This window comes from Nestor notabilis, unplaced genomic scaffold (assembly GCF_000696875.1).
Source record: "Nestor notabilis isolate BGI_N333 unplaced genomic scaffold, ASM69687v1 scaffold3303, whole genome shotgun sequence".
Lineage (NCBI taxonomy): Eukaryota > Metazoa > Chordata > Aves > Psittaciformes > Psittacidae > Nestor > Nestor notabilis.
In genome coordinates, this window is record NW_009923122.1 from 129,684 (window position 1) to 145,907 (window position 16,224).

General features: G+C 34.8%; 1 protein-coding gene across 1 annotated transcript in view; it reads left to right on the forward strand.

The window, feature by feature from the left end:
- Positions 1-3,880: 3,880 nt before the first annotated feature.
- Positions 3,881-16,224, forward strand: part of LOC104403723 (transcription factor SOX-6-like) — a gene marked incomplete at its 3' end in the record, with an annotated part of 137,191 nt that continues 124,847 nt past the window's right edge. Inside the window, exon 1 of the mRNA XM_010011960.1 lies at positions 3,881-4,140. Coding sequence (XP_010010262.1) covers positions 3,901-4,140 — 240 coding nt within the window. The remainder of the gene's footprint in view (positions 4,141-16,224) is intronic.

Below are 16,224 nucleotides of genomic sequence, written 5' to 3' on the forward strand. Positions count from 1 at the left end.
TGCATCTTCTTTTAAGATTGTACCACTGTAGACACTTGTTCTAGTAAAGTAGAATTGGACCCACTTGATTGCATTTAAATTTTTCATGCTTCAGCAGTTTGTCTGGGAGCACAGTAAAGAAAACCCCCCGAGCGAGGATAGTTTAGAATAATAGAACTTGATTTTGTGTATTATAGCGGCACCATTTGCGCTGCTGTAGTTAGGGTTGTGTCAGCACTTCCATTATAAACCCCTGTTTGCAGGGGTTATAACTAGGGAGATATTTTTTATCAGAAACTTTTTTTAAAATCATTTGAGTGAATTTAATTGATAATAGAAAAAATAAAATAAATTATAATGGAAATTAGGAAATTTCTGATACCTTTTATAAGCCTTATTTATTATGAATATTGATTATTCCCACCCCCCTCTCAGGGATTTAGCAAATGCATTTTCAATATTTTAAATGTAAAATTGGGAAGTTATTATGGCTTAAAATTTGACTGCTATTCATACTCACAGTTTAACATTAAAGCATTTTAACACAACAACCTGTTCTATTGTTTAATGTTATCGTAAACATAAACTACTGAAACAGGGTAGATTCTTCTTCCTTTGAATTTAATGAGACGCTGGAGTCATTTGCCAATCTCTGCCTTTGGACTTTGTGGAGAACTGTGTACAGAATTCTCCCATTTAAGTAAAACCAAACAGGTAACAAGTGAAAAAAACCAGCATGTAGTAATTGACTAGTTAACACACAGTCACAGAGTTTGTATTTACTTCGTTGTTGCTAATTATAAACCCAGGCATAATCAATATTCGGTGCATAAACTGGCACCCTCAGAAGATGTGTACACATGAGGTATGCTGACTGAGTTAATGATTGTGCTGTGAAAAGAAGGTGAGGGTCTTCATCTAGCAGGGTCCTACATCTCTGTCCCTTTTACCACAGTGTTTAAAATCTAGCAACTAAAAACCTGAAAAGTACCATTAAGTGCTGCCTCTGATCATAATTAATGCACTAAACTTTGTTATTTTAGCAAAGGTTTAGGGGGAAAATAGAAATGAAACACACCCCTAAAAATTACATTATGAGGAGAGCAAGTGCCCTGGGAGGTCTGCCTGAGCTTGCTTTCTTTTCAGACTCCAGGACTACAGGTAACTGAGTAAAGTACAGTATGAAAATGTGTCTGACCATAATGCAGCAGTGAAGGAAAGGCATAAGAGGAGCTAGAAAACATCTGAACCCTGCTCTCTCTCTGTTTTCTTAGTGTACAGAAAAAACTTGCTGGCATGGCTTGAGATTATTAGTGAATGTGACTTTATGTGAATATTTTTAAGGTTAACAGAGTCCCCTTTTCTCTATGTAACTAACTTAAAAACCAGAACATGAATAGAGATTTTTATTTAAATGCACTTAAACGATCATGAATAAGAGGAAAGTATATTAGTGTACACGGCAAAGAAAAAATGCATTATCAGTAGATAGCTTCACTGAATGGTCACTTGAGGAAATACCAGAAGCCTGTTTATGAAATAGAGGTGAAGCCTTTCTAGACTAATTATATTCAGCATGTAATTTCTAAACTTCAGTCTGAATTTTGATTTTCAATTAACATTCCCAATTTGAAGATAATTTTCTATTTAATGTAATTGCAGGAAATAATTTATTGGCTGATTAAGACTGAGGGCCCAGCCTTCCTTAAGAAAACAGTCCCTAACAAACCAGCCTTTAAAGCCAGCTCATAGCTTTGGACAGATTCAGCCTATTTTTGCAGCTGCAGAGTTGTGTTTAATTAGGATTGTGCACTATTATTCATTGGTGCAGTTTGTAGTTGAAATTATTCTTAAGAGACATTTTCATTTCTAGTTTTGTGTCATGATTAATTTATGGTGAAGAAACAGCCATAGCTATTGCTTTTCACAGAAGCTCGTTCAGTTTGAAAGAGGAATAAGATCTGTTGAGAAGGTGAAAGAAAGGAAAATCCTTTATTGTGACTTTCAGTTTTCATGACTGGTTTTCAAATTGTATAAAGTGTTGACTTATATTTTTATGTGAGTGATTATATTAACGTAACCTTTAATGAGAAAAAGGAAAGTAAACCTTTTATTTTATCTTGGCTCATAGTAATTATGAACCAGAACCTTTTGAAGTACGTACAGTAATGCTGGTTGCTGAACTCTTGGCATATTCTCGGTAGCATCAACACAAATTCTTTAGTGTAGTAAGAATGTAATACATGGTTTAAATTCCTCGGTTCTGCTTATTGGCAACATTGATATTAGACTCCCACTTATACTTAGGCTCCCCTAAAGAAAACACAAACCTTTTTTTCCCTACCAGTATCGAGTTTAAGAGGCAGGATTATCTTTATTTACAGAATAGTTATTCTAAATAGGTATCAGTGTTTTAATATGTTTCAAAGCACTTCAAAGCTTGTAATACTTTCATATTGAACTGTACATAATTAGATTAGTTGATCCTATATTAATTTTTTTTTCACTGTAGGATACTAAATCTGAACTCCCTCATTAATTGTGAGAAATTTAGCATTAGCTGTTAAATCCTATGTGAAACACAGGCTGCTACATAAAAACTAATGTTTAAATTGGAATTAACTTAATTATTTTTCTTTGCACTTGATATTTCCTTCACTGTAATATTCATGAAAGCATGTGACAGATTTGTAAATTTAACTGTTAGTCTCAGATTTCCAGACCCTTTAATCAGTATTTATTTGTCTGTAGAAACAGTACTAGCAAGTTAATGATTTGCTAATTTGAAAAATGCTCATGTGGTTTCCTATGTTAACTGATTTGTGCATTTTTAAAGAAATGGTATGAAATCAATTATTGTTAAAAAGCAATTAAGGTGAAGATCTTATTCCTTAGTTTCTCAGCAATTTCAGTGCCAAGGATATTCTAAAGTTAGGAAAACCTGGGAATATAGCTAATATATTTTAGCTGTCTTCTTTCAGGTTTATTAATGATTGTTTTAACAGTTGCAGTTAATCTTATTAGAAATTTTAAACAAAGTGTTTTCAGATTTTGAGTAGAAGTCAGTTATATTTTCATCTAAGTGCAGAAACTGTGGTGAAAGCTGTGTTTGCATATGAGATGATAGTAAGAGGCCATTATTAGAAAAAGACATTTAACATAAATCAATGCATTTATTCATCACACTTTTAAGTCATTTAAAGTAATTTGTTGAGCTATATCCTGTACTCAGTGCCTAATATGAAATGAAACATAATTATTTTGGATTTTTAGTTCAAACTGTAAAAGATTACTCTGATATTATCCATCCATTCAATAATCTATTCCATTTTAGAGCACTTTTCATATGAATGTCTCAAAACACTTTCCAAAAGGTCAAACTGGGTAAAATTTTAAACAGGTTAAAAGCAGATACAGCTTTAAAAAAACAGTAAAAAGACTTATTTAGCAGATTTTGAAATAGATTTAAAAATGTGTAGAAACATCTTCTGCTTGCAAGGAATGCTGTTAAGAAAGCTTGACGGACTCTTTTTTCTAAATGTTTGCTTGTAACCTTCAGATTGCTCATGAGAGAATTGTTTAAAGATTTTAACTCTTATGTAAAATCAACATGAAAATACCAATAAAATCACTATCTTATGACTGGAGTAAATCATATTGTTTGACAAACGTAAATGAATAGAATGACATCGTATAACTTAACCCTGACCTTGACTTGGCATCAATGAGTACATTATCTCAGTTTTTTTGATCCAGATCCCCAAACCCTTACTTTTTAAAGTACTATTGTTGACCACGTATGATTATTTTTTAACTGTTGTAGGCAAGTGTGGTGTGTTTAGAGGACTGTTTTGAACTTTTTTTTTTTTTAATTTAACACCAATGTTTTCTTTTTGTCTGCTTTTCTTGTTTTGTAGAAGAATGTCTTCCAAGCAGGCTACCTCTCCATTTGCATGTGCAGCTGATGGAGAGGAAACAATGACCCAGGACTTAGCATCACGAGACAAGGAAGAGGGAAACAGTGATCAGCATGCGACCTCTCATCTGCCTCTACAAAATGTAATGCACAACAAACCTCACTCTGAGGAGCTACCAACTCTGGTCACAACCATTCAACAAGATCCTGAGTGGGATGGAGTAATCTCAGCCCAACATAGAATGGTGAGTTTCACAGTTCGCACAATGGCTTTCTAAATTAGTGTTGTAAAAGACTGTTAACTTCCATTTTGAAATACATGTTCAGTACAATCCTTTATGGGTGTAAAGCTTTTTAAATGTTAAAGTGTCCCTGTTGGTAATAGATCAACATCAATATGGTGTAATTGTAAATTACAATTGTATAATCTTCTTAAGTATACAAGTCTATATGAATGAGGTCATTTGATGAGTTCACCTTCAGAAAGGAAATGCATCTATTTATCATGTTTTTGTTCATACCTTGATTTATGTCATAACCTTTTTAGCTCATATATTCAAGCATTAATTTCTGACAGGAGGATGTAGCTCACAACTGTTTGTCATCTGCAAAGTGTTGTGGTGAAGGAAGAAACTTTAATGTATTTTTTCACTTGTCGTGGAAATGGAACCCACCAAATCTAGAATATTATAGCTTCACACCACAACAAAGCTGGAATTTTAGGTGACACAAACATACTGCTGTATTTATAGGAAATTACAACTTTTTGCGGAGGGGAAAAGTGTTTATGAGTAACTACATCACACTCTTCTGCTCTAGATCACCAGTTTGTATATAGGTGATGCTACCAATGATCAGAATTATTATCTGTGTTCTCTTCAGTAGCCTAAATTATTTTACAGTTGTAATTCTGTCTCTTCATCCCCAAAACTCTTCAATAAATGAGCAGACTGAATGAAGACTGAATGGGCATAACATCTCAGTCAATTTATTTTCTTTGCATGTGTTCCTCAGAAACAGAATTAAGGTACGTAGAGCAGCCAGAGTCTCCATAAAATGACTTTCACAGACATTAAATTCACACAGTTAGTTTAAAAAGAATACCCTGCCTTTTTATAAAATTTCTTCTGTATTTTTATTAAATGCCTATGAGCAGATTTTTTTCAGCAGGTCTTTATTTTTATTTTTCCGCATGAACTAGCAACATTCAATAAGGTTAAAAAAAATGTAGATTTTTTTTTACAACACTAGCAATAATGAACTTATTTTAAATTTGACTAGAAATAATAATTCTTACTCATTAATCAACGTAGATACTGGATTCTTCATACATATTGTGAAGCCTGGAATTAATTAAATAATAGCACTACAATAATATCTATTTTCTTAATATAATGTTTGGGCTTTTTTTCTTTCTAAAATCCAACTGATTAAAAAGATCAAACCAAACCAGAAAGATGAAGATGCTACCTAATCTGTAACGCACAGTTTAAGCCGGTGCATAACTTTCTGTCAGGCCTAAAATATTCCTGGGTGTTTGGGCAGCTGTCATGAAGAAGGCAAAATTTCAGCCGTAAAAATGGCTGGTAATTTGGCGAGGTAGGTTTTAAGTTATACATACAATTTCTATGCAGAATTCTCAGATGGAACCTCATTTTGGATGGAGAGTCACTCTTCTGCCTAAGTCATGTGATAAGCACATCAGAATGATTTTAACTTCTATGTTATCAGAAGGACAAGCTGGGTGCAGACTAGAAAGGATTGATCAAGTTCGTTGATGGAAAAAATAAATCTGTGAATTCATCAGCTACTTTTCTATTCATTCAGAGGGGCATGTGCACTCTGGGAATTTCAGTCTTAGGCCATCAATAACATTGATAACATGATTCTGTGTCCTAGAAAGAAAGGAACTCCTAGCTTCTAGGAGTCCACCACAGCATTTGGTTTTGGTTCAGGCTGGTGCTTGGATGTGGGGTAACATTTAAGCCAGAATGATAAACCATCTTGCAGTACGATTGTTTGTACTCATTTGTATTGCTCTGAAGTGGTTTTACATTTACAGCAACAGAGTGCAATCTCTGCTTGCTTTCTTAATGCTGTACTATCATGTCAACACTTGCTGTACCTCTGGACAGGCATTAATCAATACCCAGCTTATCGTGTTTCAGAACAGGTGCATAAACTTTGCTTGAGTGACTTAGCACTCTGTTTTTCTCTCTCCTTTTCCCAGTAAATATTCCATCATATGTGTAAATGAATGTCCTGAAAATCATTAGGAATTTCCACAGCTCCCTTGGGTTAAATCTGGTGGTGGTTGTATATCGTCCTTATTTAGGTAGCTCTCAGCTAAGTCAAACAGATTTCCACCCCCCCCCCCCCTCCCTGCAGCTCTAAGCTGGGTATAGTTTACAAGGCTTGGCTAGAAATGAAAACTGAAGTTCCAAGGCGTGCTGTTTGGTTGCAGTCAAAAGAGACTTAAAACATGCAGAGCAAGGTCCCAGTGTATTTACAGTTTAGGTGAGTTAAATGACTAGTTAGATCACAACAGTGAAGTGGTGACAATTTTTTTTCTCCTTGAGAAACTGTCATTTAGGGTAACTTGTTTGATGTTTTTTTTCCTCCCTTACTTATGTCCTTCATGAGCAAACCTTTAAGCCTTTATTAATTGCATAAAGTTTCTCTGAAACACCTCAGTCTGCAAGCAGGCATCAATATTACTAAGAAAGAATTCAGAAGCATCTGCAATTTTCCTGATGAAGGCAATTTCATACTCCTTTAAGGGAGGATAGGAGTTTCCTTACAGAAAGACAAATTCCAGAAGGTGGGTCAGGCAAATATGAGATAGGTGCTGTGGTAGTGACTGCTTTTCTACTCAATAAAATCAAATTCCCAGAAGGTAAGCACTTACTGACCTTTCCCAGATGGGTCCTTTCAAAGCAGATTTGAAGAAGCACCTGCTCATACCATTTACACTGAAAGTAAAGACAGTAATGCTGTCATTAAAATGCATCAATAATGTGTATTGTCTGGTTATAAGATAGTAAATTCAAAGAATGCTGTTTCCTCCTCATACTCAAAGAATTTGGGGAGGAAAAAGTTTCTCTTTTTTGTGGTATCTAATTAAGGATACAATCCTGCATCCTTTGTGCTCTTAAAACTACTAAGCAGTTCACTGGAATTTTTGAGAGCACACAGTATGCATCATAACACGGTACGAGGGTTGTACAGATCTTAAGTGAAAAAAAGATACTGTAGGAGGGCAATTTTCCTGAAAAAAAAATTAAAAATTGAGATTTTTCCTAACATTTATAATATGCAGCACTTTCTGTAACGTAAGATACCTTGAAACTACATTGTGTATTATCAGAAAAAAACCACACTGGCTAGAAATGTTTTCAAACTTTCACTCCCTTTGATATGAGGCATTGCTTTCCACTGAGTCCTTTGTGTATTCTGAATGTCTGGAAGCCAAAATATTTTGTTTTAACTCCCACTCTATAGTATTTCCCAGCTGTGTACTTATATGGTGTAATAAAAGGATTTAACAAATGAGAAATAGCAGCTGCATTTGGAAATTCCCTTTGTGCTCCCTTTTCATTTGACAGCTTCAGCAATGTATAACAACTGTAACATCAGACCTGTAATGACTTATATACTGTATCGTATCACCAGCCAATTTGATGTTACAGTGGGGAGAAGATAAAACAACCAAAAGATTTCTGTAATTTCATATTGCTGAGCTGAAATAGTTATATTTATACTTCTAACTGTAACTTAATATAAAAATACCTGGACGTATGCGTATTTATTGCTGCCTGTAATCCTACTAGAAAATGAAATCGATTTTAGACCAAGGATATACCTGTTTGCTGCAGTAAACTGAAAGGAAGAGGGCAAAATGGTAGTAAGATAATGAGGAAAGTATCCTGCTTTCTCCTGTGGACAGTGAGTAGCAGGCAAGAAATAGAGTAAAATTTTTAGTTTGCATCCAAAACCTGGGTCTCTTGGGGCAACGGACAGAGAGGACACGGGGGAAAGCCAATAATACTTACTTCTGCTAAATTAAATAGTAACTGAATTGTTATATCCCAATAATGTATTTACTAGTGGAGACTATGGAGAATCATAATTTGTGCTTTGTTTGCTGGGGAACCAGGATGGTCCCCACCTTCATACAGAGCCTCACACATCTTGTGAGGTAAATTTTGAAGATTTTTTTATTTTTGCTCTGAAGTATCAGGAGAAAGCAATGCCAACAACAAGATAATAATGAGATGGACAAGTGCCCTGCTCTTCTTTGAGGAGTAAGCTGGTGACTTCCCATGGCTGTAAGGGCGATTTGTGAGTCTTGTGGAAAATGCATTTGAGCAGCTTTAACCTAATGTAATCTGTAATCTTTCTCCAAAATGCAGAATTCCCCCACCCCCACCCAGAAGCAGCAAACTGTTTCCATGCCCAATACTGTTACCCGATATAACTATCTGGTAACAGACAGGGTTTTGAAAGAACTGACGGGTGCTGTGTTGACCACTATACATGATGATATCGCTGTGATGGTCACTGTACTCTTTTTTTTTTCCCCAGTGATGTTCCTCACCTCCCCACTACTGTAGGGGGTATATGGACAGCATGTGTGTGCGCAGAATTAGGGCACCCACATCTTTTTGCTCTGCTGTTACTTGGAATGATGCAGTGAGAGACTGTTACCTGGAACCACAGCAGCAAGTCAAATCTAAAGGGTGGGTGTTATTTCACTGGGACTGAGGAAACCCAGGCACATATAAATACTCAAATTCGAGTTAGTTACCTCCAAATATATGCTTTGTTTCCCTATAATTTTGTAAGATCATTCAGAGACCCCTTGGATTTAGAATGAAATGTATCTCACTGGATTTTATCTCAAATAGCAACATCGACATATATTTCATAATTATGTCAAGTCTCTGTCTTTTCTTGTCTTCTTACCTTTCCACTGTGTCCGCCTGTACAGCTCAGAAGTACTGATAGCAGATTTGTATATACAGCAGGAAAAGTGAAGATCCCTTAACGCCACATGTATCTGTTTCTTTTAAAATAATTTTAGATCTCCAAGTATCAAATTTAACTTTGTATAGGTTTAGCAAAACTGCTGACATCAGGAAGGGAGAAATAGGTGGTATCCTGAAGGTCATAATGTTTCAGTGCTTATTGTCTCTACATAAAACAAGCACAACCTTGTCACCCCCTTCCCCCCCCCACCTCTCCTTGCTATTAACTTCCCTTGCTGAAAGTTCTTCCCCTTAAGGAAAATAAACTCAGGTTTTTAGGAAAGATCATGGAAAAACATTTGCACATTTGCACAAGCTGAACACTGTGACTTTGTTGTACATAAATTCATGGCTTCAAATCCTGAAAAGTTATAGATACAATTATATGTTTTGAAATTTTATATTTAGTTCCTTTATGGGCTGGATATGAGCATATAAAATGCATCAAATATAAATGCCTTAAACTCTGGCAATTCTATATCTGCTAAATTGTTCATGCAGCTGTTATTTACATGTACAAATCTGAGTTTTGCGATGATCGAAAGCAATTCTACTGTGCTCGTGATATTATTTCTGCATGCCAGGTAGTGCATTAGAGTTTTTATCTAACTAAAGAGATAAATACCTCCATATGTAATTGCATGGGTACAAAGTTTTCCTGAAACTAAAGGGTGTGAAGAAGCAGATGATATCATATTTTATTTTTCCATAAAATAGACTCCTATGAGAAATATATTGCAGAAGAGATGGAAATAATTTTTTCAAGCATGTTGTTTTGATTCAAAAGCATTCAGGTATGTGCTTAAGTAGACTTTATTAGGACTACCAACAACTATAATGTTAAGCACATGTCTAAAGGTTTGAAAGATCAAGAAGCTAGTTTTACTAGCTTTAGCATAAAAAGATGTTTATGTTTCATATTAAAAATAATAAAAAAAAATCCCAAAAGTGTGCAGGATAATGAGCTTAATGGAAGTAGTGAAATACAAAATCAACTTTATTTGAAGAAGAATCAAATAATTGTTCTTTTTGGCATGCCTGCTATATTTCTATTATATTCATTTTGACACTGCACAATTTTTTATCTAAATGCACTGTCTATTTTAAACCTTTCCCTATATTCTAGGGTGATCTATGTTTAAATAGAATTAATCACCTGAATTCTTTGCAAAAAACTTGTAGTTTATGTTCATCTGTACCTGTAGCAAATTTATTCCTTTCTCTTCTTTTAACATTTCCTATTTTTTACAAAGCAGTTTCGGGAAAGTTTTTAATTCACTTCTGTATGTTGACATAAAATTTTTCAAAAGTAGAAGCATTAACATGCTCTAAATTGTTAATCTTTTTTTTTTTTTTTTTTTCCTTGGGCAAGAAGGAATCAGGTATGCATGCTGATTAACACACTCCAGTCATTAACATGTGATTATGTGGGCTGCATATTGAGCACCTGCCAAAAGATAAAATCCAGCACTTTACTACATCTGTGCAAGGACTTTTTGCATTTCTTTTGTACTTTGACAGCTCAAGAAAAAACAGACTTTGGTATCTTTGTTCAGCATAATAAAACTGCGTACATAAAATGTCTTCATGGAGGAAAGAAAGATACTACATATATTTATTTTAATCTTTGAGGCCATGAAAAATCTAGGGACTGAGACTTACACAGCACCAAGTGTAATATGAATCTTTTAATGTACTGTATCACTGACATTCATATACAGTTTATAACATTCCTGCATGTTTATAAGGATTATCTGTTCTGAGATTCAGCCAATGTTACTGTAATTCACAACAGTTTTATGTGATACCTTTATGTCTCATAAATGTCTTGTTTTTATTTCAATCTTCCAAATGTTTCATCAGTGTTTACCTTAAAGAAATACAAGTACTCTATGCAGCAGGCTGGTTTCCTGCATGCATTCCTCTGCAAATGCTAAAAAGGAAACATAAAGCATGTAATACATGTCATGTAACTATATACAGAGAAGGATTTCTATGTACATTTGATATTGCTAAAAACATAAATATGAATTTTACATAAATACGAATTTTATTTTGATATTTACAGTAGATCTAGTTATAGGTCAGACAACTAAGATGACCTATTAGGAGGAAGTTGGATATATACAAAATGGTCTGGAGTATCCAAGTCACACAATCCTTGTTTTATTTGGCAGCTTCTGAGAAGCATACATCACGAAATATGTGTCTTTATTTACCCAAAAGGCAAACAGTGCTAATCAGCTGGGACTGATCACAATGCATCTTTTGTTTCAGTTTAGATGAAGATACGTCTAAATACTCATTCTGTAAATGGTGGTCCATTACTTTTTCTTAGTAAGAGCATTTAACCAAAGTCCAGGCCATAAAGTCTCAATATTGTGGTGATTTACTACCAAACCTAAACACTGGATGTTAGGACATACGGTATTTGGATAACTAAGGAAATCCTTAACATCTAACTCTTACATAAGTTTGTGCATATCATTTGTGGGTGAGTTGATTGACATATAGAAGGGATTCGTCATTATATTTAAGAATTTTGCGGTCTTATTTCTGTTCTATTTGCAATAGAGCAAAATGCCTGCCAAAGTTTTTCACAGATTTGCTCATTTGTCATGAAAAGGGTTTCAATCACATAGTTGAAATATTGTAACATTCTGAAATCCCTCTACCCAAAAGTTGGTGTACCTGGATTCATTAGGTTTGCCCCAATGTATGAACTGAGTATGAAGGGATTACTGCAATTAGATGGTCATATTTTACATCAAACAAGTCCCTACCTATTCTGTCCAAATAGATACCTAGTCTTGCAGTGGCCTATTCATAAGACCATCCTAGTGTCACATATGCCCTAATCTAGTTGAAGATGTCCGTGCCCACAGCAGCAGGATTGGACTAGATGACCTTTGAAGGTCCCTTCCAACCCAAACTATTCTATGATTATTATATAATCTCATTTTTAAACCCATGATCTAAACTAAAGTTATTTTCCTTCCCCCCCCCCCCAATTTAGCATATTATTTCTTGGCTTAGAGCTAGTGCTTATTCTTGTATTGTTTTTTCTTGGGGTTTTTATGAGTATTGAAGATGAAATACAAGCTTTTACAGATTGTATTCAACCTATACTTTGGCACTAAAATCGGTGTAAGTTTTATCAGAGTAAATGCTGAGTTAAAGACTTGAGGTTTTATTCCATTACTTGCCATTTGCCCTCCCACTAGCATAATTTGCTGAGACTTTACAAATGATGTTCTCTCAATAGCTCATAGCAGTCATTCTCAAGCCTTGGCTTTAAATAAATCTTTCTTAATAAAACTTGTGGTTTTTTTAATCGGATGAGAATTGGAAATGATGGCTTAGATTTCTAATTTCTCTTAATTCTATTTAATTAAATTCCTCGAAATGGGCAACCTTATTTAATGTAGTGATTGGAAATGATTTTGTAAACATTTGCTTTCATTATATGTTAACTCCAGACTAGTTCCAAGTGCCAGCATGCCTCTAGTACTTGGAATCAAAACCACTCTGGATATCCAACTTTCCTGGGGTGTTTACATGTGTCCCATTCAATGCAGAGACAGATAAATATCCTTTTATAACAGAAAAGCCTCATCCACATGGAAATAAGCAATTCAGCTAACACATTTTATGTTAGTAATATTTGCCTTCTACTTCTTCCTGGCCATTCATCCTGTGAATTCAATGGAACTTTTACAGAAACAGTTTGCTCTTTGGCTATTGAGTAGGATTGCAGTCATTAACTTTCAATCAAAATTGATAGTAGTTATTCTTAAATTGGTAACTAACACTGTGACCCTGATTTTGTACAGCCCACAGTTTCAGTTCGTGAGTTTTCCTCTATTCTCACCTTCAGAGAGCTTCTTTCTTTGAGAGAGAATCTGTCTTCCCTACATGAAACATAAATGCCACCATAAAGGAACTGAGATCTCTTTAGTAAAACAGGCAACCTCATGCACTTCCCCCATTTAAGGCTCCCTATTTACAGAATCCAATTCACGAGACTGTTGACGTCTCCTTAACCCTTATGAGGATCCCGAAGAGAGAGCTGTCCCAAGCCAGGTCTCCAGTCATGATTGTGGAGTCCCCAAACTGAGATGTTACTTCTCAGCCCCCAAATGCAGTCCTCATATTTTGTACTTTTGCCATTCAGAAGAAGGAGCCAAGAATATGGAGTCTTATTTTAAGCTTACAGTTTCACCAATAAAGCCATCATTTTTTGTGTGTTTACTCTATTTTGGAAGTGAAGGAAGTTGACGCAAGTTGGCTTATGATTCCATTCTGCGGATGTTGATATAATCTTTAGCTTTCCAATATTAAAAATACTAGGTTAACTTTAAATACCCTTACTTCACTTGCAGCCATACTCTCTCATTTACCCTGTTAAAACCAGTGGGACCATGGATGGGAAAATGAACTACTTGAAGAGTTAAGAATCTAAATGCACAAGAAAATACATTTTTCACACTAACAAGAAAATTATGATTATTTGTTCAATTATTTTCAACAAAAACATCTAAGGAAGTATAAGGATTTTCCTTCCTTCGTATGGAAACTAATCAGCTCTCCTTTTGAAGAATTTTACCAATGCAACTTGTGAAATTTAGTGAATGTACGTGCTAAAAGATACTTTCTCAGGGTAAGAGGCATGCTGAAATATCCAGGAAATTTTGATATACAGTTATAAAGGAATTGTTATGGAGTATGAAGAAAATACTATGTATGTAGTCACAAAGAGTCCCTGTATTTATTTATACAAAGCTGTAACATGTAATTATTCAGAATTGTTTCTGCCACTATCAAAACTATACTTGAGCCATTCACAGCAACTCTAAAAGGAATGGCCACGGGCCACTTTTTTACAGCAGACAGCATAGAAAGCTGATGAGACTAAGGAAACTGTTGTTGGACCACATATATTCAAAGCAAACTTGGAATTGATTAAAGAAATTCACTGTCCCTGTAAAATGATGAGGGCCTAGGAAAGCTTTTATGATATTACACTGGAAATCTTAATGTTTCTCATTGGCAAATGAGTAGGAGGTTAGGTACAGGTTTTAGGGGTAAATAAATTTCATACATGATTTCCTTCATGGGCTACCTATCCCTGGGTGAACCATGCATAGTATTTTACTATTCATGCCTTGCTAATTTCAGGTTTTCCACTTTCTGTGCATTTATTTATTTTTCTCCATTTTGTCCACTTTGTAGCCTAATCCTTAAATTTTAATGGCTATATATAGGTATTAAGTCTGGTATAATAGGTACATTTAGTCAAAACTCTAAGCATTGTCAGTTGAATGATCTGTAATAAAATTTTGTCTGTGCTAATGGACTCAGAAGGAAATATATGCAGGAAATATGACCTTTATTTACCTTGATATGAAACCTCAATATTTCAAAGATAGACTCTTTTTTTTTTTTTTTTTTCCCCTGCTGAATAATAAGCAGCTGGAACAGTGAACCGGTCTCAATTTCTGCCTTCAAGTGCTGGGCAGTAAGATTTTCTGGTTTAGTCGTATCTTCAAATAAATACCTCTTCAACTTAAACCATTTTTATATCTGACACAAAGATAAGGCAAAGAAGAAAGCTTAAGATGTAAAATAATCATACGTGTTCCTTAAGCAGTCAGATTTATGCCTAATTTTGTGCAATAAGCTGTCTTCAAATTTTGTCATTTGCCAGTTACTAAGGGCTAGTCTGCAAATGCCACCACTGCGGTGGGCAGAAATCCTTGTGCAATACCCTTGTGTATTCTGGTATAGGCATAAACAGTTCTACAATTATCCAGTATTAGCATGTGAGTGGAAGGATACACTTACAAGTCTAGCAAAGGTATGGTGGGATACTGAGCAATCTGCACCAGAAGTCACTTTGGATTAAACTGAGAAGAAACCCACTCTGGAATGTCATCTGTAGTAAGCTATATCTATACCTAAGACACAAGTAAAATATGCTTCAGATGGACATAATATTTTGATGCTTTATTAATATGTTGATTTCTAATATCATCTATTTCTTTACTATCAAATTAATCCCAATGTAGTCAAGATTAAAAATGTGTAGGGTTTACTATGACTGAATTTGACCTGTGTTGGATGAAGAAGTATGCTTTGTGTTAAAGCTTTTGTCCGCAGACTAATTGTTTGGTATTTCTCTTATTACAAGATATTTTCTTTTTTTCCCTCCTTACATGGAAATCACCGAAATCAGTAAGAATAGCACACCTTGAAAAATGAACCTCTCAAAAGGATTGTCATGTGTTGAAGATATTATTTCAGGTTTAGACTTAAAATGCCATCTTACAGTAGAAATACATGAATTTGAAATGTGAGAATTCAGGGATTTGTCGGTTATCTAGTGTATTATGTAGCTACTGGATGAATTTGGGCACTAGATTGTGTACAAATATGTTAAGTGGACATTAATATCAGTCATATTTTCTTGCCAATTTTCTTATTATCAGAGAAAATAATGCTGACAAAAGTTGACTTGTGTGAAGGATTGTCATCAGGACTGGTGGATTACTCAGCTGGAGTTTGCAAAATGAAAACATTTTTGTTGATTTTTACTAGGCATTTTACTTGTCTTTACCTCTTCTTCCATGACTTTGGAACTAGCATGAAAAATACCTTTAATAGCATCCTTTCTTTCCTGTCTTTAAACAAAATTAACTGGGGCTTTCTCATTCTGTGACAGCTTCTCAAGGATAGGATCTGTTTCATTACTGAAAAAGAACTAGGTTCTCCTTGCCTGACCATGAATTTATTTTTTCATTCTATGCTAAAGCATGGTGGTACTTTTCCATTCTGGATTCCAGATTTTCTAGTAAACATACTGTATGCCTTAAAGCAAGAGGACCAACAAACATCTTGTGAAGATGATATGCTGCTTCTCTGAGACAACACTCCATTATCCATGTGAGGTCAATATAACCAGCTCATATGGTTAGAATAAAAAAGAAAGTTGCCAATGGTAGATACATAGGAGTAAAAATATCTATTCTGATTACATAGCTGTAAAATTCCTTTTGAAGCCTTTTCAGTGTTTCATTTTAGCTACATTTTTATTTGCAGATTATTCACAAATTAATCTAGAATCATAGAATTCGTGGGATTTGGTTTTGTTTCTTGTAGATAATTGTACATGCAGCTGATGTAGATTTTTCTAGCTGAGTTCTGCTATTATTAGATAAGGTATTTACACTGGACTGGTCTGCAGTTTTTCCATTTGCCCATTTAATCCCTTGAATGCCTTTCAGTTTGTGCAGTTCTCCTGCT